This window comes from Lycorma delicatula, chromosome 10, assembly GCF_047948215.1.
Source record: "Lycorma delicatula isolate Av1 chromosome 10, ASM4794821v1, whole genome shotgun sequence".
NCBI lineage: Eukaryota > Metazoa > Arthropoda > Insecta > Hemiptera > Fulgoridae > Lycorma > Lycorma delicatula.
The window spans coordinates 58,582,180-58,606,217 of NC_134464.1; the positions used below are offsets into that span (position 1 = coordinate 58,582,180).

Genomic DNA, 24,038 nt, shown 5'->3' on the forward strand with positions numbered 1-24,038 from the left:
GAGTGAATGATAATGCGTGTCCAAATTGCGGAGACCTGGGTGACGTGGAACACGTTGTGTTCCATCGTTTACGTTGGGAACCCTTGAGGCATAATTACAAACCCTTGGGTCCGCTCACACCAGAGAATATCTTAAAGAAGATGGTTTACAATGAGGATACATGGGATTCCATCTCTTGTACGGTCACCCGTATTATTAGGAGTAAGGAGTCAGATGCGAGGACAGAATAGCCTGAGAAAGTCCTAAATATTCCAGCTGCTAGGTGAAGAATTGGACCGTTGAGCGAGGGGGGATGATGGACAGCCTCCTGCGGAGCCGTAGTTCGTTCTCTCTTGCGTGGATGGGCTACGGTGATGATGCACGAGTACTCACAAACTCCTGAGCCTGAAGGCACTCCCTGGGGCTGAGAGTGCTTCATTGTGGCCCGCCATAGTGGGGAGAAGTGGTGAGATAGGAGTTTTAGTCGGTAGGGTGCAGGTATATATACGTTTTTAACAACATCTAGCGGAACCTGTGCGAGTTCCACACTTTCCCATTTATGGAGCGTGCGTAAATAGCATTTCTCCGACTCATCAAAAAAAAAAGTTAAAAAATGTCAGATGTCTTGGAAGACACATCTTCCAAGATATCTTGGAAACATTTAACAGTTTTTTTTTTGCCATGAAGAACCTAGCGGGCGAATCCGAATTCAGAACCTTTTTGGGGGATTCAGCAATAATAACCATCGGAATTATATCTGGACTAGCAACCATCCATTTGAGTGCAGTAGAATTAGTTACGAGAACATTACTCAGATGAGAATTTTGGTGATATTTATTAATTACAAGTTTTATATCTAACTCAAATTATATGATGAGAAACAACTGATAGTGCCAGTTAAGCAGAATACTCCTGAAATTTCTCATACGGGAGTTTTTTTAGGATAGCATGACGTTTTATGGGTGCAATTTGCGAATAAATGTTATTAATACAGATACCAGATGTGACTGATAGTACTTAACGTATAATCATCTTAATGTACAATTTCATCATATTCGCAGAATATGGTTAAGGTTACATTAATGTATCAAAACAAGCTACGGAGTGTTAAGATGTATAATAACAGTTTCATTAATATTTCACAACACGGTTAGGTATGGCTTTTCCAATACTTTTGTACATTTACATTCGTGTAAAATAGTACAACTCCCTGGGAGTATGCATATATCACAGGCGAGTGAACGAAAACTTTGGCAGTTCAGAATAACAAAATCTTATCTGATCATTAAAAAAAAACTTGTGTTTTATACAAATCTTAATTTTTTATTCTACTAAAATTACATATCGTTCCTACAAAAACTGTATTGCCCGATGATATATTTTTATGATTAATGTTTAAAAAAGTTTAAATTCTGTATTACATTAACGGTCGTAATTTAAAATAGCTTTCATTGTTGGAAGTGCCATCTTGTTTTACACAACGTGTTTCAGTTACAGTAAATTAGTGATTAAATTGGTGTTGTCGTTTTGTAGTGAGCTACAAAATCGTGAAATTCTTCTAAACATCGACAGCAGCATATTTAGTTTATAAAAATTTCATCTAATCATGGCAGACGAAGAATTTGAACCCGATGAGTAAGTTTTATTCAAATTGGTTTGTTAACTACTGAATTAAAGGAACCTAACCTCCATATACTGTAGAATTTATTGTGTATAAGGAAGAATTTTTGAGGCCTTCAGGTTTTTAAGTTGTTTCCAGAAACTGTTGCATGTAGGAATTACGATTCTTTCGAAATGTATAGTGTACAATGTATAATTGGGTACCTCTTACCCTTTAATTTTCTGTTTAGCATCCGGAATCACTATATGGTATTACATCAGAGGAATGTAAATAAAGTGTAGGTGTTGTACAGCCTCAGGCCGACCATTCCTGAGGTGTGTGGTTAACTGAATTCCAACCAACAAGGAACACCGGTATCCACAATCTAATATAGTTGTCCTCTAACCTGTATACTTATTAGCCCGATTGCTAAAGATAATAGATTGCATAAGTGTAATTTTTTATTATTCGCCTGCATTTAGATGTGGATTAAAAGACTTGAATGTGTTTTATGCCAATCTTTCTTTAATAATGGAATTAGTTGAATGCTTGAGGCTCAAACTTGAGCCAATCGTGCCATCCGTTTAGAGCCTAGTATATTTTATTGATTATTCTGTGAATAAAATATTGAAAAAGGTATGAGGTAAAGCAGTTTGTTTTATTCTCTTTGAAGAAAATTATTAATTATTCAATAAGGAACTGTATATGGCCAATAAATACCATTGTTAGATATAGTCAGGTATTTATAAAAAGGAATTATTTTCTAGATGAATTCATATTGTCTCATTTCAATATCACTATTGTAATTAATTTATTATTATTGTGCAATAGTGATTTTCATGAAATGATGTTACATGTACTGAATCAAAATTTTTAGTATTTATTGATTACCTGAACCTCAAACGAAAATCTTCATATGCTAACCTTAAATATTGTGAAGTTTTAAGCAATTTTACTTAGCAACTACCGGCATGCTCTACAAATCTTTCGTTGTTATGCTTAAACATTTGTTATATAGTGAACAGATTTCTTAATCTCTTCATTGTTATGAGTTGTCTTTTTTTTAAATGCATTAGTATTAAACTAAGTTTAAGCAAAATTAGGTTAATTTGGCATTCTTTCAGATTTAGTAAAACTGTATGTTATTAACTAAACACCTATGAACTCAAATCAAAACTACAAGCATAATGTAAACTTATAATTTATATAAAATTTTTTTTGAAAGCAGTGATTCATCATCAATAATAAGATATTACAAAATGAGGTAATGTATTACCATCGTTACATGTAAAAACTGATAGGTAATTATTTTGATCAACTAGATTAAATATTATTTAAGTTAAACTAGTTATTAAAGCAGGTGTGCTAATTTAAATAATTTATTTTTTCAAAATCTATGTAACACAATTGTGTGTTTATATTTGTATTTCTAAATATTCAATTTTATTATTATTTTCTATTATTTGGCAGTTGAAATGATAATCATCTTTGAAAAATTCATTCTTTTATTTTTTATGTTCTTAACTGTTAAAAAAATTTTGTTGAAAGGAACCTCTTGATTTTACCAATATATATTTATTAATCATTTCAGTTATGGACAAGATGTGTCAATAAAATTTTAGTAATATGTAACCTTATCAAAATAATAAACATTTAATAATTTTAAACAAATGAAATTCGTATGATAATATATTGCAGTTCACTGTGGAAACTGATTAATAAATTTTTTTATGTAAAAATAAGTTTTAATGATAACAATAAAAATTTTTATTAGAATTTTTAGTAGTAAGCCAGTTCATCATAATATTACAATCTACAGAAAATAAAGTCAGTCTTGATTACACAAATAAATTCATATAATAGTATGGGAAGCATATAAATACGAGTACATATACAACAATGAAATAGAATTAGTCGTGGAATCAAAACAGTCTAAATTTTTAACAAACTAATATTGATATTTTTGTATGGAGTATAAATTAATAAGAATAAAAACAAATAATCACTTGACAAACTCCACTTGAGGAAATAAAAAAAATTAAGACTAGGAAATGCATTACTTATAACTGCACTAATAAAAATACAAATAAAAAATTTATCTTTTCAATAGTGAAAGTTTATTTAATAAAAATAGTAGTAAAATATTTAATTCTTACAGTATAGTGAAAGTTATCATATAACTTTTTTAAACCGATAAAAATAATTTTACATAATTACAATGTTTCATGATCATAATAAAATTACATCAGAAGATAAATTTAATACTAGTACTATTTAAAGAATAAATTGTAATGATTGTAAAAATATATATATTGATAAAACTGATAGGTCATTTAAAGAACCATTTTTAGAACACTTCAAGAACATTCATTCGTAAAAGAAAGAAAGAATTTTTTCAAATTTTTTTGGTTACCTCACTTCCCATTGACATACAAATAAATAGAAAAAATAATCGAGAAATAAGTAATAATAAACTTGGATATTTGAAAATAGAAAATATAAACATATATTTTTGTATGAATAGGTAATTTTTGAAAATGATACCTAACCTAAATTGGCACACCTCTTTTAATAGTTTAACTGTATTTAATTTATGATCAACTGCATTTAATTCAGTTGATCATAACAACTACAGATGTTATATGTAAAAAATGGTAATGCATTATATCCATTAATATATCAATTTACTTGTATATATTTGTATTGCAGTGAAAATAAAATTGTTTTGTTTGATGTTTTTTGATTATTAATCACAAAACCCTATGCAACATGTGTAATAAAAATAAAGCCGCAAAATTGCACAGCTTTGGACTTGATAAATTTTTATTTCTATTATACTACAGTATTTTCAAATATGGACTTAATTTTGCAAATACAGTTGCAAAATTTCAATTTTTGAGTACAGTTTTACAATTGAGTATAATTGCAAAATGTTCAGAAAAAAATTTGATCTGCTTAATTAAGTGATGTTTTTACCTTAAAAATTATGCAGTATTAAAAATACAATTGAGAAAAAATTTCTTTGTTTAACAAAATGGTGTCTTTATCGTTCAAATTATTTTGTTATTAAGAGTATAATTGCTAAAAAAAATAAAAATTTCAAGTAATAATGTTTGACCCTCTTTCTCGACAATTACCTCATATAACATTTTTAATAACAACCAGAACATAAAAACAGAAAAGTATAGAAATTTAAAGATTTCAAAAAATTTCTGATTGGGTCCCATATGACCCTTTTTAAAAGTTCCATGTCATCTACATTAATACTAAATACAGTTGGATTTGCAATCTTGAAATTAAAGTGTAAAAAATTGATATTTTAAATATGAGTTTCATTCAGCAGCCCTGTATTTTTTTGTTGGAGTTTAAAAGTATATTTATGAATAAATAAATAAATAAATATATATATATATATATATATATATATAATTCTGTACTTTGTGAAGGGTGAAAAAATATTATATAGAAATTTAATGAGCCATTTTTGCAGAATTTATGTATACATAGCTTGTATGTAGTTATTAATCAAAATACTGGCCAATAAACATACTTACATCTTAGAGAAATTTCTGTCACTTTTTTTATGTACTAATGGAATCTTGAAACGGTGACATTTGCAAAAACCCCAATATCCAAAATTTTTCCTAATCGCAATACCTTCCATTTATGATTATGCTGCTGAATCAGTAATAGAACTACAACGGGAAAGTAAAAATAGTAGTGTATATCTATATGTATTTATATAGATATGTCTAGGAAAAATTAATTGTATATAGTTTAGTGTGAGGTAACAAATTTCTAAATGGCATATTCCTATTTTTTTTAACATTATTTTTATTTTGTCTAGTGTTGGTGATGATTTTGATGAAGTTGAAGAAGATGGGGATTTAGAAGATATTGATCAGCAGGAGGTAAAAATTAAAATCAATTGAATTTTATTTTTATGAATAGTTTATAGTTGCTAAATTACACAATTTTGTATTGAGATATTTTTATTTCATAAGAAGTGTCACAATGAACGAGAGTGAATAAAGAATCAGCATTGTCATCAGATATGAGATATTTTGCTTATGATTTAATTTCTACTCAGGTTTGGCATGTTTTATGTGCCATAAAAATTCCATGTCATAATTGATTACACAAGTTTTATAATGAAGTAAAATCATACACAAAATAATTCATTTGCAGCACTACTTACCAACAGGTTGATGTTTTTGATATTACCTTCCAACAAACATAAGAAAATAATTTAGAAGTGTTCATCACTTAAATTATGGAAAATTACTTTTTTTGTGTAATTTCCCCATCCAGGAAAAATTGTTTTTTTAACCTTTTAATTAAATATTGATTTTTACAAGAAAATATCAAGATATATTTTTTATTTTGTAGAACATGAAATTCTTTATAAAGAGTTGTGAAGTGAATTGGTGGAATCTTTAAAAAAATAACACATTTGAATCTTTGGGGAACTGGAGGTAAATGTATGATATTTTTAATTAAGACTTTTCTCCAAGGATTTTACTGTAGGGGGAGGGGAAACTTCATTTTCAATATTTAATTGAAAAAAGTCTAAAACACACACACACATATATATATATATATATATATATATATATATACAAAGTGCGACAATAACGTAATGAGACTGGTTTTTCTTTGCAAAATGTGGCAACCCTGCAGCTTGCGTAGGCACACCATTTTTGACCTTAAACTATAAGCTACTTCTAGTCCAAGCGGCACATTGATGCAACTGCTCAGTTGTGAGTTGTGCTGTAATAAGTGAACACGTGTTTGTGTCTCTCGTCGCAGAAATGAATCCGCAAAATATTGCTTTTTGACATCTTCTGTTGTTTCAAAATGGTGTCCCTTGACCGCCATTTTGACTCTTGGAAATAGAAAAAAGTCGCACGGAGCGATATTTGGTGAATAAGGTGGCTGTGGTAGTACTGAAATTTGTTTTGAGGTTAAAAATTGCTGTACTGACAGAGCAGTATGGGATGGCGCATTATCGTGATGCAGAATCCAATTATCAGCAATGTTGGCACGGACACGAAGAACTCGTTTACGAAGTCTTTCTAAAATTTCTTTGTATAAATATTTGTTAACTGTTTGTCCAGGAGGCACCTACTCTTTATGAACAATTCCCTTGGAATCGAAGAACCACACAAGCATGCATTTCACTTTTGACTTTGACATGCTAGCTTTTTTTTGGTCTGGGTGATCCCTTTGAGCACCATTGCGAACTTTGGCGTTTTGTCTCTGGATCGTATTGAAAAAACCAACCTTCATCACCAGTGATAACACGGCTCAACAAATCTGGATTGATTTCCATTTGCTCTAACAGATCGGCTGTCACATTTTTCCGTGTTTCTCGCTGTTGTTGTGTGAGATTTTTGCACAAATCTTTCTCATACCAAGATCTTCAGTTAATATTAGACGAACCGTTTCTCGATTGATGTTGAGTTCTTCTGCAATCATTTTCACGGATAATCTTCGATCAGATCGTATGATTTCACGCACCCTGGTCAAGTTGACATCTGTTCGTGAGGTTGATGGCCGTCCACTGCGGTCTTCATCTTCAACATTCATTCTGCCTTCACTAAAAATTTTATGCCACCGAAAAACTTGAGCTCTTGACATAACCTCCTCTCCAAAAGCCTTAAGCTTACCATAAGTTGTCGTCGTGTTTTCACCCAATTTAACGCAAAAAGAAATGGCATACCGTTGCGCAATATTTTGCGGTTTCATTTCTGTGAGAAGAGACACAAACACGTGTTCACTTATTACAGTACAACTCACGACTGAGCAGTTACATCAATGTGCCGCTTGGACTAGAAGTAGCTTATAGACCAAGGTCAAAGGTGGTGTGCCTACGCAAGCTGCAGGATTGCCACATCTTGCAAAGAAAAATCAGTCTCATTACTTTATTGTCGCACCTCGTGTGCGAGTCCAGACTCAGGGTGACCATTTTCGACATGTGTGGTTAATTGAACTCCAACCACCAAAATACATTGGTATCCTACATCTAGTATTCAAATCCATATAAAAGCAACTAGCTTTTATTAGGATTGAACCTCAGAACTTTTGACTTTGAAAATCAGCTGTTAAACAACTGATATGTCATGACCAGTTACACTAGACCAGCCTGCTGGGCTGCACATGAAGTTGTACATAAAAAAATTATCACTTGCATTTTGCTATGTGATAATTAAGCTGCTTTTTTTTCTAAAGATTAAGTTCTAGGGGTATTTTTGACCCCCCCTCCATCACCAAAAAACCTTTTTATTTCAGTGTTAAACATTATATATATATATTTGAATATTTTTCTAACATCAATTCAGAGGTAAAATATTAAAAAAATTGAAACTGCAGGTACCACTTAATAATAATTGTGTTTTTTTTTATAACCATCGTTGGTGCCCTTAGTCTGGACACTTTAAATAGTTGCTTCATTTTTCTGTGTATATTTCGAAAAAGTATTTTTTTTTACTAATTTATGAGCCAAAAAATATTTTTTTTTTATTGAAGCATGTTTGATAAGTTCATGCAAAGTTAAGACATATGTAGTACATGATGTCATTCTTAGTTTCCAATAGCTACATACACAAAGTTTCAGTCAGATTCATTCAAAATTCTGTTGTTAGCGGTCATTGTTGGTCAAGTATTGTGGTTCAACAAGCATGGAGAAAAAAATTTCAAACGGGGATCAAATATTACTTTTCTTTTTTTTGAAAGGCAAGCATAGGAAACAGCCAAGCTGGTCAAATAGTATGGTAGGCAGCTCCATTGATCCAGAATGATTTATAAGTGGTTTAGTTATTTTTAGAGTGGTCATATGATTAAAATTTCAACAAGTGTTCCAGAGGGTCTGTTGAAGTTACAACTTAAAAGAATTATTGAAAAAATGTGTGATTGGTAATAGAGGATGGAAGATTCATTGTGTGAAATTGCTAAGACAATAAGCATCTCACTTGTTTAGGTGCATCATATTTTATGCAAACATTTACGCTTGTGAAAAATGTCTACAAGATGGGTGCTGTGTTTACTCACTCATGATGAAGTATTAGTGCTACAAGTGAACGTGTAAACATTTCTAAGCATAATTTGAGGGTGTTTCAATATTATCAAGAGAAATCCTTGCATCATTTCATAAGTAAACTTGGATAAATCACTAACAACCTGAGACCAAGGATCAGTCAAAGCTGGGTTGCGTGGGGAAGTTGCAGTGTAATTAGAAGTTTAAAGGAGGTTAAAACTGGAGGCTACTGTGTTTTGGGATGATTATGACCTAATCTATTTTTACTGAGAAGAGTGAAAATAACCTGGCAATATTATATATTGTTGGATTGTCTAAATGCAGAAATAATAAAAAAAACAACCATATTTGGCAAAAAGAAGGTTCTTTTTCACAAAGACAATTACTCTATTTACTCTATGCATTTGTAAGTGTTATATATGGTTTGAAAGGCAGTCTTTTTAATTAAGCTCCTATTTTCTGTAGAAAGTTATAGAACTAATAACAATACTTTTTCAATTATTTGTGAAGACCTGAAGTTGAGAACTTAGAGGGACATTCAGTATTTAACAAGACAAATTGATACAGAGAAAAACCAATTCATTCAGTGACATGTTTGAATGGTTCAAACAGCAAAATAAAGACTTCTATGCTGTGGGAATCAGAATGCCCACAGAACGGTGGGACAGGTGTCTAAATTTTGCTAGAGACTGTGTTGAAAAGTGTTGTATCATTGCCATTGTTTTTTTTTTCTATATCAGTTTGTCTTGTTAATTATTGAACACCCCGCTCATATATTTCCATTGCTGTTTTTTTTTTTTTTAAGTAAACTAGAATATCAATTAGTCGTAAAAGTTGAAACAAATTTACTAATTATTATTTTCTATATTTGATAAATGGTTTTTTGGTACTAAAATCTTTTACATTGCGTATATTTTATGAGATTTTAATGTTAACTATATCAATTTTAGTAAAAAGAAATCTTTTGCATAAACAAGAAAATTTGAAATCTGTAGATATTTTACAAATAGACCATATATCATAATTTTAAAAGTTATTCAGTGATTTTAAGTGTCCCCTTAAAATTTTCTTATGTTATGAACATCTCACAAATCAATTGTAAATTATATGAAATTATTCCTGAGAAATTTCCTGATAAAAAACTTTTGCGAGGATATAAACCCATGGTTTGTATTATGTAGCCTTGCAGGTACAACTCGCCTCATATGTTCTGAAAAGCCATTGAAATCTTTAATGCAGCTCCATCAACTGCAAAAAAATTTTTTTTATTGTAAAAGTCAGTATTTCATTCTTTGTAAACAAAAAACTAGACACTTTTTGATGATTAATTCATTACTTCAATAATCTTAAATTTTAAAAATATTTAATTTTTTATGGAGTTCTGAATATTAATAATTTTGTTTTCATTATAACTAACATTTTTATTTGTTTTTTCATTTTCATCTATAAACTTTTGAGCATATGGATTTTTATTTTGGAATAATAAAATTGATAATTATTAAGCAGTGTTGGTCTATCAATTCATTTGGGATCGAATTAATCAACCTTCCTTTTTTCTAAAATACTAAGTTGCAACTCACCTTTTGGAATCCATCCATGCTGCAACAAGTTAATGACTACGCTACTCATTATTTCTGCTTTATCTGTTGAATTCAACTTACAAAAAAGAAGTTATGCATCTATTTTTGTTCCATTTAAAGAAATTTTTTTTTTTCAGGTCAGTATACTCAGCAGAGTACTAACACTAAAATATTAATTCAATCCTAAAATTTTATTTTTACTTCTATAAAATGCACTTTAAATTTCAGATCTTCCTTGTAATCATTAAACAGTTATTCAATCTTTAAAACCATTTTATAATTAGGATTATATGACATGGATACAAACGTCAAAAACATCAAAGAATTGACCGTGTTTCTACACAGTGCAGTTCTGAAGATAAAAAATCATTTTATCTTCAGAACTGCACTAAATAATATGGATAATATAAATTGAATTGCAGCTCGAAAGTGGTTAAATGAAAGATATGAAATTTGAGAAGTTAATGTAATGGGTACCTACTTTATGCAAAACGTTTAGCAGGATTGATTTATTGTTCTTTAATGTCAAGGTATACATCAGAAGACTAAAAATAAAAAATTGTGTCTTTTTTCTAGTATCATTGCAAAAAAAACACCTTAAAAAATTACTAAAAAATAAAAAGTCAACATCATCAAACGCTGAATAAAATTATTTAAATTTTTATATAATTTATTTTAAAATCAGGTGCATAATTGGTTATTTACAAGGCTTCAAATTATAATGAATATAATTTTTTGTGCAAAGGTAACTTACATATTCTCCATAAATTATGTTGTGTACAGACTAATGAGGCTTGAATTTCATTACTTCAGTGTTTTTTTATTATTTTATTAAAAAGATCAGCATTATTATTTCATTGTTATTTACCTCCTTTCTTAAAGAAACTGAATAGCTGCATCTTTGATGGGAATTATAATAGACTTAAATTAATTCAAGTCTAGCATAAAGATATCTCACACTGACAGTTTAGTGATCTATGTAATTATTTTATAAAACGCTTCCTGTTAACAGAAAAATTCAAAACATTGTTAAAATTTTGTTATGAGATTGTTCTATCTTTTCTTTTTTTTAATAATTTTTTAAATCTTATCAGGTTATACTTTTTTATATCTATATTCATTACAGGATGAAGGTGAAAACATTGAATTATTATCTGGTAATGATGCAAGAGGTGGTGTATCAAGATCAAATAGAATTACAACACGATATATGACCAAGTGAGTTCATAAAATATGTTTGTATATAATTTTAATATTTTGTGTATATAAGTGCTGTAATGGTTAAAGGCGATCTGACATGAGTTATAAGTCATTCCCAGAAATGTTAGCATGACAATGCTAATATTGTAGCTTCGTAGTTGATGTGTTTTGGAGGTACCCCAATTCTCATAAATATAAAAATCTATTTTGAAAAAAAATTTTAATTACGATTTCAGCGGTACTGTTGCAAAGTTTGATTCTGCCACTTTTTTTATTCCCAACATTCATGTTTCCTTCCAGTATTTGTTTTTGTGTGATATAACACATTCTAATTTCCCTTTTAGAATACACATGTAATAATTTTATTTTTAAAAATATATCTTTCAGTCTTTAAAAGTGATTAAAAAAAAAAAAAAATCATCATTTTGTGAAGTACAAACTATGTGTGAAATATGTTGTGTGACCTGTTTAAATAAGAACTTAAATTTTATTTGCTAAATCTTATATGCAAGATGAAAATGGAATTTTCTGTGATTTTTTTTTTTTTTTATACTGTGTGACCTACCAAGTAATTGTTGATCACTGCCAATATTTTGCCATCAACAGATGGGTAGTAAAAATACCAATACAAAGTATATATTTTTTTTCTTATTTCAAAAAATAATTCCTATTGCAAAAGTTTAATGAGATTTATTTGAACACTTGTTGACTGAAGATTGAGAAAATTATGTGTTTTTTAATTTTTTAATTGGCATTATTTAAAAGTTCATTTTCAGAATAATATTGTTTTTGTTAAAGAAAAGCTTTAAATAAACTGTTGGAAAATTTTTTGTAGCGATTCAATAATTTATTCAAAGTGGCAGTAGAAGTATACTGGTTTTTTTTTTGGAGGTAGATATTACTTTTTAAGAACAAGTACATTTAGCAAAGATTGTATATTCATAAATATAAACACAAGGATAAGTTAACACTGTAAAATGTTTTAATTATTTGTCTGCATAATCCATATTTGGGGATGCTAAACAATGATCTGGCAGCCCATTTTTGGTAACTTGAAAATTCATTCTGCCTTTTTGTAGCAGCTCAAAAATAGATGATACAGAATTCCTGGAAAAGAAAAGTAGATAATACTAAATACACATTAGCATAATAAATATTTAATAATGATAATAAATTTAGGGTTTTATTAGGACCACTTCATCAGAGCAAAGTAGTACGTGATTTTGTTGCAAACTATTTAAATTTGATCATTCCAAAATAATTTTAGCCACGTGATTAGTGGTACTACATCTATGTGAGATTTAAAATTAGATAGTTTCATTCCATGCAGTGGATAGTGGTTTGAACTGCTAATATAGAATTTTAAGTATCATATAGTGTGTAGGATATTGAGAGATAGTATGAGGAAGAATTTCTTATAATTACAATTTATTATTTTTAAATAACTTATAGCAATTCAAATTAAATACAAAATTAATTTAATAACAATCACATTATAAATACCAATACACAATTTTGATTTACGAAAAACTGTATAACTAATAGAAACTAATATTGAATTAAGAGTAAGGTAGCATTGAAAAACCAACAATTCACTTAGTATAAGTATTATTACTGTTTACAAAAGAACTACCCTACACTTTATAAATTAATAGAGTAATGTCACTTTTACTCCTGTTCATAAATAAGTTGCTGAACTGCTTCTTGTTTTCAATCGCTGTTGAAAATGGAATGCTTGTGACCCACTCTTCACTTGCTTGTTACCAAACACTTACTCTGAACGCTCCTGGACTATGTGATTGCTTTTATCACACAATGAACTTGAAAATCTGTTATTCTGCTGGTCCCTGGTTAGTATTTATATCTCCTGACTTTCAGTACCAGTACCTTACTCTTCCTTTTTGGTTGTTCAAGCATAATAATCTCCATTGTTTGCACCTTCCGTGCTTTTCTATAACCCTTTTTTAGAAAGAATCCCTTTGTCATTTCTTCTAGATTCTGCTTTTTTCATTTTCTCTCTTTCTTTCTGGAAGCTTCTGTACCCGTTACAATATGTTCATATGAAATGCATATGTTTGTTTTTTGAAATACAATTACATTTTAAAACTCATTTAAAGCGTAAGAAATGAAAACTTTATTCTTGTTAGTAAAGCAGAAAAAGTTCAAACAAAAGCTCATAGGTCATACGAGAGCTACTCATAGGTATCTGATGTCAACAGTAAATGCACCAGCAAGGATATGATGCAACTGCTGCTTGACTGTGTGCCACATCCTTGTGATTACGTGTGTTATGCGGCCTTGCTTTTTAAATTTAAATTGCCCAGGAACATTCATCAAATTCTGGGCAATGACAAAAAGTTTCGGGTCAGTGGTTTTATTTTTATACTGTTATGAATTTCATTTAAAATTTTTATTTTTTTCTGTTATCCATGTTTAATGTTTTAGTTTAAGTTTTTATTTTGTTTCTGTATATCATTTAAATTTAAGTTTTAATTTTGTTTTTAAGTTTCTAGTGTATGTTTTATTTTGTTTTCATTTTTATTTTTTTATTAGATTTTATTATTTTTTTCTATATTTTATATTTTTGTTTTCTGGTTGATGATAACGAATAAACATTTTTTGCCAAAAAAAAGCTCATATCCAAGTTTTTTGTCAACATGTTAAGAGTAAGTTAATGAAACAACTGGTTACTGGAAGATTAAAATGGAAACTTGTTAGAGAACAATCAGTTTGATTTTAGATTAGAAAGAGACAATATGAATGAATTGCTATTCCCAATGCATAGATTAACACTGCTTTTTAGCATGAGAAAAAATTATTGCAGCGACCCGATTGATTTTGAATCTGGTTTCAACATGGTATCACATAGATCCATTCTACAATTTATGAAAGAAAAATAGTAAATTTTATTACTATCACTATTTATATCTGTGTTTATTAAATACTATTACTTTTATGTTGATTTGGTTGTAAATTTAAATGTTTAATGTATTTTATTTCTTTCACAGGTATGAACGAGCTAGAGTATTAGGTACGAGGGCGTTACAGATTGCAATGTGTGCACCGTTAATGGTGGAACTAGAAGGTGAAACAGATCCTTTACAGATTGCTATGAAAGAATTAAAACAAAGGAAAATACCGATTATTATCAGAAGGTATTTACCAGATAACAGTTATGAAGATTGGGCGATAGATGAACTTATTATTATTGACCATTAAAGTGACTATTAGTACAACTAATGAATAGCTTCATGTTAAAAGGGCACAAGTGCACAAATAATTTTAACGGCAAACCATGAAAAACTATTAATTTTTGATTTGCAACAAAAGTGTAGCGATTTGTTACCTTAAAATGAATGTTATATAAATTATATTACATTTCTTTGAACACATGTATGATTAGAAGACCTACAAATTTACAAACTTCGGCCCTTTTAACATGAAACATGCTACTCTTAGTAATAATATATACAGAAACACATTATACTTGAAAATTCTTTATTGTTTTTCACTATACAAAACAAATTTAATACATGCTAAACACACATTACTAAAAAATTAGTAATAAAATGTGATATTCTAACCATCATTACAGTCACTAACTCGCTGACAACCTGAAATTATACTGTCATAATATCTCTTGTACTCATCTGGTACATATTCTGTGCATTTTTTATTTCTTCTAGATTAGATGCCTTTACAGGGATCCCTTGTTTATACGAATAGATTTCAGGAAGCTGCACTTAATTTTTTGGTGTTTTAGATATCAAAAATATATCTTGTACCACACCTGAATGTTGTTTAGTGTTTTGCATATGTCAGGCCATTCTTGATCAAATTTAAATTGATAGAGACTACTTATTTTAAAGGAAACTTTTCATTCCTATGTTTATGCATGGTTTCCTACAATAACTGCAGTTTTTTTTGTAATATTTTGGGCACCATGCATGCCTTAAAGTCCAAAAAGTCATTGTCATTGATTTGTAAAACAATGAATTTTTGATTTTTTACTGCTATTTACAATAAAATCTGATAATCATCAACAATACATAATCAGTCTCACTTTCTAAGAGCTCTTTTTATGATAGAGAAATCTCTATCACAAGGCAGCTAACTGACCTCTAACTGGGAAGAATCTTTTAGAATCTATTAAAGCCATCGGAAACTTCAAAAATGTATTTTATATTTTCTATGCCAGCAACTACAACCGAAACGAACAAATAAAAGCAAATCACTAAGAGACAAAATAGAAAAATTAGCTATCATTAGAAATTGAATATTCTCAATTAATTAGTAAATTAATTAAACCTGAATATAGAGTTTTAATAAAAGTGAAATGTAAATTTAACTATTTAGAATATTTAATATTTAGAACAAATAAAATAAAAAGATTCTCAACAAAAATTACCCAAATTTTAGTTCATTCTCTGTTAAAAAGTAAGGCAGGTCTTACATTAACTGGATTAGATTTTGTTAACTAATACCAAGGATTAAGAACATTATTAATCCTTATTTTAGGCTGAAAAAAGAGTATAAATTTAAAGAAAATCTTCCTGCTATGTTCTAGCTGAAGAGAATCTGTAGCACTTCCTTTGTGATTAATATAAGCTTCTCAGTTTATCTTACCTTTCTTAATAATGTTTTTTTGCCGACAGTTCTGGCTGACTTGTTCATTTTATCTTATTTGTAAATGTGAATTCATTTGTATTCACATCATTTTCCTCAATTTTTTGATAGAAAAATTATGATAACACCAACAACATTAACAACAAAGCAATATGTATGACCGTACAACAAACTCTTGTTTTCTACGTTACATTGACAATATGGGTTTCATGTTAAAATGGCCAATGTCTACTACACATGCCCTTGCCTTGAAATGAAATTTAGTTCTGTCATTGTATGCTTTAATGATTTTGAGGTTCAAGTGTCCTTTTAACACCAAATGAAAGATGAAGTTAAATAACATATGTAGGATGCAAAAACAAAAATCGGAAAAAATATAACATCACCCTTTTTAACATGGAGCTGTTCAATTTACAGTTTTGATAATTTAAATAGAGAATAATTTTTGATTGTAAAGAAGTTTTTAATTGTAAATAAATATAATTTTAATAAGAGTGTGTTACTGTGTTTAAACCTTTTCGGATCATGTAGCCATTAAACTGGCTATGTACAGTTTTAAAACGCTGTTATAAAATCATTTTGTATGGCATCTAAGTCAGTTATTTTGTTTTGTATTCACAAAGGAATCAGTTTTATTACAAAATTTGAACTAATTTTATACGATGTAAAATGTTTTATTTAGACTAAAAAGAATATGACCATTTTTTTCTCAGAAATGTGCTTGTGTTTGTGTGTGTGTATGACTTTTGTATTATAATTTCTATGAGGGTTACGGATTTATTTATTATTTACAAAAATAGCTTATTATATTAGCATCATATCGATGTATTGAAACACATAATAAATTATGTTATACGGCACACACAAAAAAAAGAAGGAATTTGTGGTCATAAATACGTCACTTTTACTTGAGGTCTAAAATATCTAAAAGCTATTTATGTAACACATAACGATTCGTAATGAATAACAGTATACAGTAAAAATGTTTTTTTATCAATCTGAATAGCCTTTTGAGTGGTGGGAATTTTTATAAAACGTAGTTTTCTGAATCTACTTTCACTTATACTAACATATGTTACTAATCTGTGATTTATGACACGGGTTTTTCATCATATTTTGCCAATTTTCAACCGATTTGCTTGAAAGTATTATTTTTAAAATCAGCAAACTACGTTTCATAAACACAAAGCAAAAAAAAAAATTTCGCTAATGAAAAACGCGGTAGAAATGCCAAAAAAAATTCTGCAATTAAATATGGTAATTTTTTACTGTTTCAATTTTTTTTTGTTACAGGCATAAAAAATATCCAATCGTAACGGTTTTTTTTATCAGAATCTGTTAATTCTCTTTAATATACTGTAATTTTTTTCACAAGAGGGTAGCATAAGAATATGAAGGGGAGGCAATCAGATACCAACATATTTTCACGGAGCGCTAATCAACTGCGGATCATTGTGATGGGAAAAGGTTAAATTATATACACATATGGTCACTATTAAAATTTGCCTCACAAGATATTCTTGCCGTAATTCTTTTATACACATTATTTATTATATACATAGCTGAATTAGCGATTTAATTTGTAATTAAGTCTTAATTATTTTTTTATTTTATAAATTTAACCCTTCGTCACATATTATGGTGTAACCAACATTCCAGTCCCGAATTTTTTTCATATTTTAAAAATCTCTTAAAATGGCTGTACTAATTTTATGAAGAAGCTTCCTTACTATTTTTTTGAAGAGAAAAAAAATACCTCATATATTAAAAAGTAAAATTAATACAAATATAAAAAACTCAATATATCATTAAATAACTCAGAAACTCTGATTATAATTTCTCTGTATGCTTTTGCTGGCTAAAAGGATCTTGGCACACAATGTCATCAAAAACAAAGAAGAAACCTGTAGATGAAAAATAAAAAAACAAACTTATTTTGAAGTAAATAAATATGTTATATGAATAAAATTTTTCAAGGTTAAATAATATTATAAAAGGGACTGGATCAGGAGACAACAGAAGATATTATAAAATATATATATAACAGAAGATATATAAAAATAAAGTTATAATAAATGCATACTAAAAATAACTAAACTAAAAATTACCACAGAAATCAAAAATTAAATTCATTGGACAAGTATAATTTATGTAAAAATTATCTGTTATCCAATAAAAATGGTGTTGACAATACACCATGTACAATAATTAAATAATAAAATTTAAATACATAAAAACAATGGAACCCATACAGGAGTTGAAGGGAATCATAAACAGAGAATAAAAAGCAATCTTGCAAAAACAGAATTGTTAGGTTTCAGATATTAGCCTTTCAAAATTTAACAATGTACATTAACTGCATTATCACCTGTAATACCATATCCTAGTTTAGTACGAGCATCTACACAATTCAAGAACATTTGAACAACTTTAATCATTTGATAATAATTCATTTAAAAGCAATTTCTTAAAATTCATTTTTTATTGGAATGTAAAAATATATTAACAAAACCTATGTTATAGAAAAGTTGTACTTAATTTTAAGCCACTCATTTTTGGATTGATCACTGAAGACTTGTTTGTAAATAAAATTTGTTTTGTATTGATGCAAAAAATTATTCTGTATCATAACATTTTACTCCGGATGGAGAATTTATTAATACTTGACATGACATTACAATGGCAAATTGGATCTGAAATTAATTCTGTTGAATGACTGATACTTGTTTATTACAAAATTATTTTATTCATACTTTTCAAAGTTATTTTGTGATAATAAATGCAATATGAATATAAAAGGAACAAGGACACATACTTGTAGAAATGATATCGCCCAAAGTAGTTACTACAAATGATTTACACCAATGTAAATTAAGATCAGAAAGTATTTATTTAGTTACAATTACAGGGGATAGAAGGGAAGATTTACTGAAAGTAACATTAAGTTGCAAAAATATAGATTTCAGTTAAAAAATCTGCTATAAGGATAAGTAAATGCTAACGAGCTGGCTAAAATATAAAAGGTTATTACTACAGCTGTTCTGTGATCATGTATGAACACTGTATGCTAGACATTTGATATGAACGGTCCCTGTATCCTAGCCCACTGAGCTGGTCTATGAAACAGTGACACATATAGGTTAACGGAAAAGACAAGCACTTAAGGATAAAAGAATTGTTAGGAGATATTATAAAAGTTGGATGAAGAAGGTGAGAAAGACAGAGGTGGCTGATGTGAGATGTGATACAGGTTTAATGAATGTAAGGAAAATCTTTGTTAAATATTTAATTAAAGAAAGTTTTAATATCTGGAAAATCAGAAAGATATAACTTGCCAAAGAAAATAATAATCCAGAAAAGTTGACCTAGAGGTTTAAACTAAATACAGTTCAGACGCACTGAGTACTGCCATGTTGGATATTTCTGATGGTAACTGAGGTACGCAACTTAATATAAAAAGAGAAGTATAAGGTGGGGTTCATTCAGGAAACTTTAGGATCTGGACTTATATGTACACTGCCATCTCATAATTTTGTTAATATGACAGACAAAATAAGTCGGTTTAGAAAAGGATTTCAGCTACCATATGATTAATTGAAGATAAATCGTAAGTCTTTATAAATAAATTCTATGCCAGCAGATTCTGTCACAGTTACTGGACTGAAAACAAGATGTCCCAGTAAATTAGTACTATTGTTTTTATTATTTGCTATCGGTTATTAAGAATTCAAGTTGTTTAATGTTTGTGAATGACATAAACATTTTTGAACTGAATCTGTGGTGAAATCAATGAAATTTTGGTCTCTGCGAGATCAACTGGATCAATTTGGTGATGATCCAGATGGTATATTTAATTAATACGTAGATATAAAATTATTTTGTTATGTTGCTTTTTAATTTTTTTGTCTGATTTCTTGAATCAAACGTCTAGTGTTTAATTTGCCGTCACAAATCAGTTATTTAACAGCTAATTTTCGAAGTCGAAGGTTCTGAGGTTTGAATCCTAGTAAAAGCTAGTTGCTTTTATATGGATTTAAATACCTAGGTAGTAGATACCAGTGTATTTTGGTGATTGGAGTTCAATTAACCAAATCTCACGAATGTCGGCCTGAGTCTGTACAAGACTTCACCCCATTTACATGTCATCCTCATCTCATTGAGCTTGGGGGGGAGGGGTTGCTTATTATTCACTAGCTGAACAGATTGCAACGTACATATTAGGAATATAAACATAAATAGAAAGGTATACATCTAATACACTTTGACAAAGTATTACATTTTTTAAATTAAGATTTTTCAAAATTTATTCTATAAAGTAATTTAAAACCAAAAACATTTGACTAAATTTCATCATCATTATCATTACAATAAAAGTCCTGAGGTTGTTAGAAATCTCAGAAACTTATCAGTTTTTGGGATTGATTTTTTTGTAGTACTTAGATATGAGAGTATCATTTACGGCAAAGTTGTTTTCGGCCATAAAGATATATTTTAATATAGAGAAAAAAGTTGTAAAGTTTTACTTCATTTAGATCTAATTTATTTAATTGTATGAAGGAAGGCGCAATGATGTAGCTTTTTGGTTTTATTTTCGGTTGTACAGTTGTTTTTGTTTAGAATATTTTATTAGCAAACATTTAAATGAATTCATGTAAAGTTGGTCCAAGCTCTGAAGGAGGTAGGACAGCCGAGATTGCTGTATATGATGCGTTAGAAGCTAGTAATTAGATATTATGATAATTAAAGTAAATAATATCAGTTGGCACAGTCATTTAATTTATAGTAGAGTTGTAAATTACTAGTTGTATGTTATTATTGTGAAGGCTGTTATTATTCGTGTTTGAACCAATGATTTCATTATTAACTGTTAAAAAGTTTTTAATCGGACTACATTTTGAAATACGTAATAAAAAATTTACAAGGCGTTTTATTACTATCTTGATATTTCTGTTTTTGTACATTTGATTCCTTATAACTCAAAACCCAAGGCATTTATCGAGAACCGGTTTTCACCATCGTTTTTCTAATGAAATTTATATTAAAATCATCGTCATATGTCTGTCTTTTTATTATTTAAAAGTGACAAAAAATTTGATTCAATATGGCGGGCAAAAATTTCAAACACACAAAGTGGTAATTTTGTAACTAAATAGATTCGAAAATCGATATGGGAGTTCAGGAGTTACGGTGGCTTAAATAAAAATGTTAAGAAAATAAATTTTCGTTTTCTTGGAGTGGTCGCGTCATTAATAAATTTTATATTTTTCATCTTTAGAGAACATACCATGTCCTATGTTAATCAAACCTTGGCCAGAGCTGTGGTAAAAAGCGGCATGATTTTACCTTATCGCGCCTTATGGTGAGGGAGAGTTTCTACCAAGAATGACTGATTTCTGTATAATCAAAATGTCACGGAAACAATGAAGGCCAACTGTACCTTGATGTGATCGTTAGATTCTGGCAGCTTCATTACGCGAGGAAAAAACCCCTTTTCGATTAGTTATCAACAAAACGGAACTGAGAAGCCAGAGTTTACTACTGTCACAACTGGTTCGTACGTAAAGTACGAACCAGTTGTGACTTATTAAATGCTCAGGATAGAGCAATTGTTTACAAAGTTAAGTTGAAACCCATATAGATCGTATAAAAGCTGTTATTACTGAAATAAACTATTATTATCCTTATAAGTTCAACAAAAAAATTATAGAAAAAAATTAATTAAATTTATAGATTTGATTTGTAAGATTATTTTATTTATTATTTTTTTTTACTGAATTTTTTGAACTTTTTATTGAAAACGAAGAGAAAATTTTGACGTCATATTTAGCTAATAGTCTCTAGTAGATATTACTCTCGGATATGTAGCTGAATCGTTTTCTTCCCGAATTTATTCTACCCCGTGGATTGAACTTTGGGTTTGTCCAATAGGCTATCAAAAGTTCGAGAAACACTGTATACTGTAAGGAAAGAGTTTGTTGTTTAACCGAAATGGTTTTTGTCATTCTAATGTACGCTACAACTGCTAAAATATTACAATAAATGTTTTAAACACGTAAAAATAAGTTTACAAACAATATATGTTTGAGGAAAATAGTTAAAATTAAATTATTTACTAATCAACAGGTATAAAAATATTAATTTGAATTATATATATATATATATATATATATATACGAGGTGCGACAATAAAGTAATGAGACTGATGTGAAAAAAAATGTGTTGCTTACGTTTTAGTCATGTTTGGTGTTGTCTCCTTCAAAGTAGTTCCCCTCTGATAGCACACACTTATTCCAGCGCTTCTGCCATTGATGGTAACATTTCTGGAACTCATCTTCTGTAATATCCTCCAAGACCCACGTCACAGCTTTTTGGACATCTTGTGTTGTTTGAAAATGGTGTCCCTTGACCGCTATTTTGACTCTTGGAAATAGAAAAAGGTCGCACGGAGCGATATCTGGTGAATAAGGTGGCTGTGGTAGTACTGAAATTTGTTTTTGGGGTTAAAAATTGCTGTACTGACAGAGCAGTATGGGATGGCGCATTATCGTGATGCAGAATCCAATTATCAGCAATGTTGGCACGGACACGAAGAACTCGTTTACGAAGTCTTTCTATAATTTCTTTGTAGAAATATTGGTTAACTGTTTGTCCAGGAGGCACCCACTCTTTATGAACAATTCCCTTGAAATCGAAGAACCACACAAGCAAGCATTTCACTTTTGACTTTGACATGCGAGCTTTTTCTGGTCTGGTGATCCCTTTGAGCACCATTGCAAACTTTGGCGTTTTGTCTCGGGATCGTATTGAAAAAATCAACCTTCATCTCCAGCGATAACCCGGCTCAACAAATCTGGATTTATTTCCGTTTGCTCTAACAGATCGGCTGCCACATTTTTCCGTGTTTCTCGCTGTTGTTGTGTGAGATTTTTGGGGGCCATTTTTGCACAAATCTTTCTCATACAAAGATCTTCAGTTAATATTAGACGAACCGTTTCTCGATTGATGTTGAGTTCTTCTACAATCATTTTCACGGATAATCTTCGATCAGATCATACGATTTCACGCACCCTGGTCAAGTTGACATCTGTCCGTGAGGTTGATGGTCGTCCACTGCGGTCTTCATCTTCAACATTCGTTCTGCCTTCACTAAAAATTTTATGCCACCGAAAAACTTGAGCTCTTGACATAACTTCCTCTCCAAAAGCCTTCTGAAGCTTACCATAAGTTGTCGCGTTTTCACCCGATTTAACGCAAAAAGAAATTGCATACCGTTGCGCAATATTTTGGGGTTTCATTTCTGTGACGAGAGACACAAACACACGTGATCACTTATCACAGAACAACTCACGACTGAGCAGTTGCATCAATGTGCCGCTTGGACTAGAAGTAGCTTATAGACCAAGGTCAAAGATGGTGTGCCTACGCAATCTGTGACAGGGTTGCCAAATCTTGCAAAGAAAAATCAGTCTCATTACTTTATTGTTGCACCTCGTGTGTATATATATATATATATTTTTTTTTTTTTGTAGGACAAGCATATTTCAGAACATATGAACAAACGAAATTAAGTGTAAAATATAATTATTATAAAATAAATCACTTTCTTATTGCGTGATAAACTTTCCTCTTAATTTGTTAAAACATTAATTCTAAGATGTTATAAATTGTATATTAGATTCGTGTTGTGTTCCGACGTTTTAATCAACGATCGAGATATAAAATTTTATAAATATATATATATATATATAGTTCTAACATTTATAGAGCAATAAAGTTTAAAATTAAATTTATCCTTTGGAATTTTATGAAACAAATTAACTTAAAAAATTTATTTAAAAAAATAATAAATATAAAAACTTTCTTGCGCAGTTCTGCGTAAGGAGATCAACTTTTCGTTAATTTAATTTGGTTTTAATATTTTTTTTTAATTTGGTTTAATATTGTGAACTGTAGCTACCGCAGATAAAGAAACGTCAACGTTCCAACTTGCAGCATCACAACAAGCCACGATTCTAAC

The 24,038-nt window shown here is 29.6% G+C and overlaps 1 protein-coding gene across 1 annotated transcript; it reads left to right on the forward strand.

Moving 5' to 3' along the window:
• Positions 1-1,208: 1,208 nt before the first annotated feature.
• On the forward strand, positions 1,209-16,513 carry Polr2F (RNA polymerase II subunit RpII18). Its single transcript, XM_075376313.1, has 4 exons — positions 1,209-1,614; positions 5,427-5,490; positions 11,322-11,413; positions 14,404-16,513. Exons 1-4 carry the CDS (start codon positions 1,586-1,588, stop codon positions 14,612-14,614), a joined length of 396 nt encoding a protein of 131 aa, XP_075232428.1. The 5' UTR covers positions 1,209-1,585; the 3' UTR covers positions 14,615-16,513.
• Positions 16,514-24,038: the final 7,525 nt, after the last annotated feature.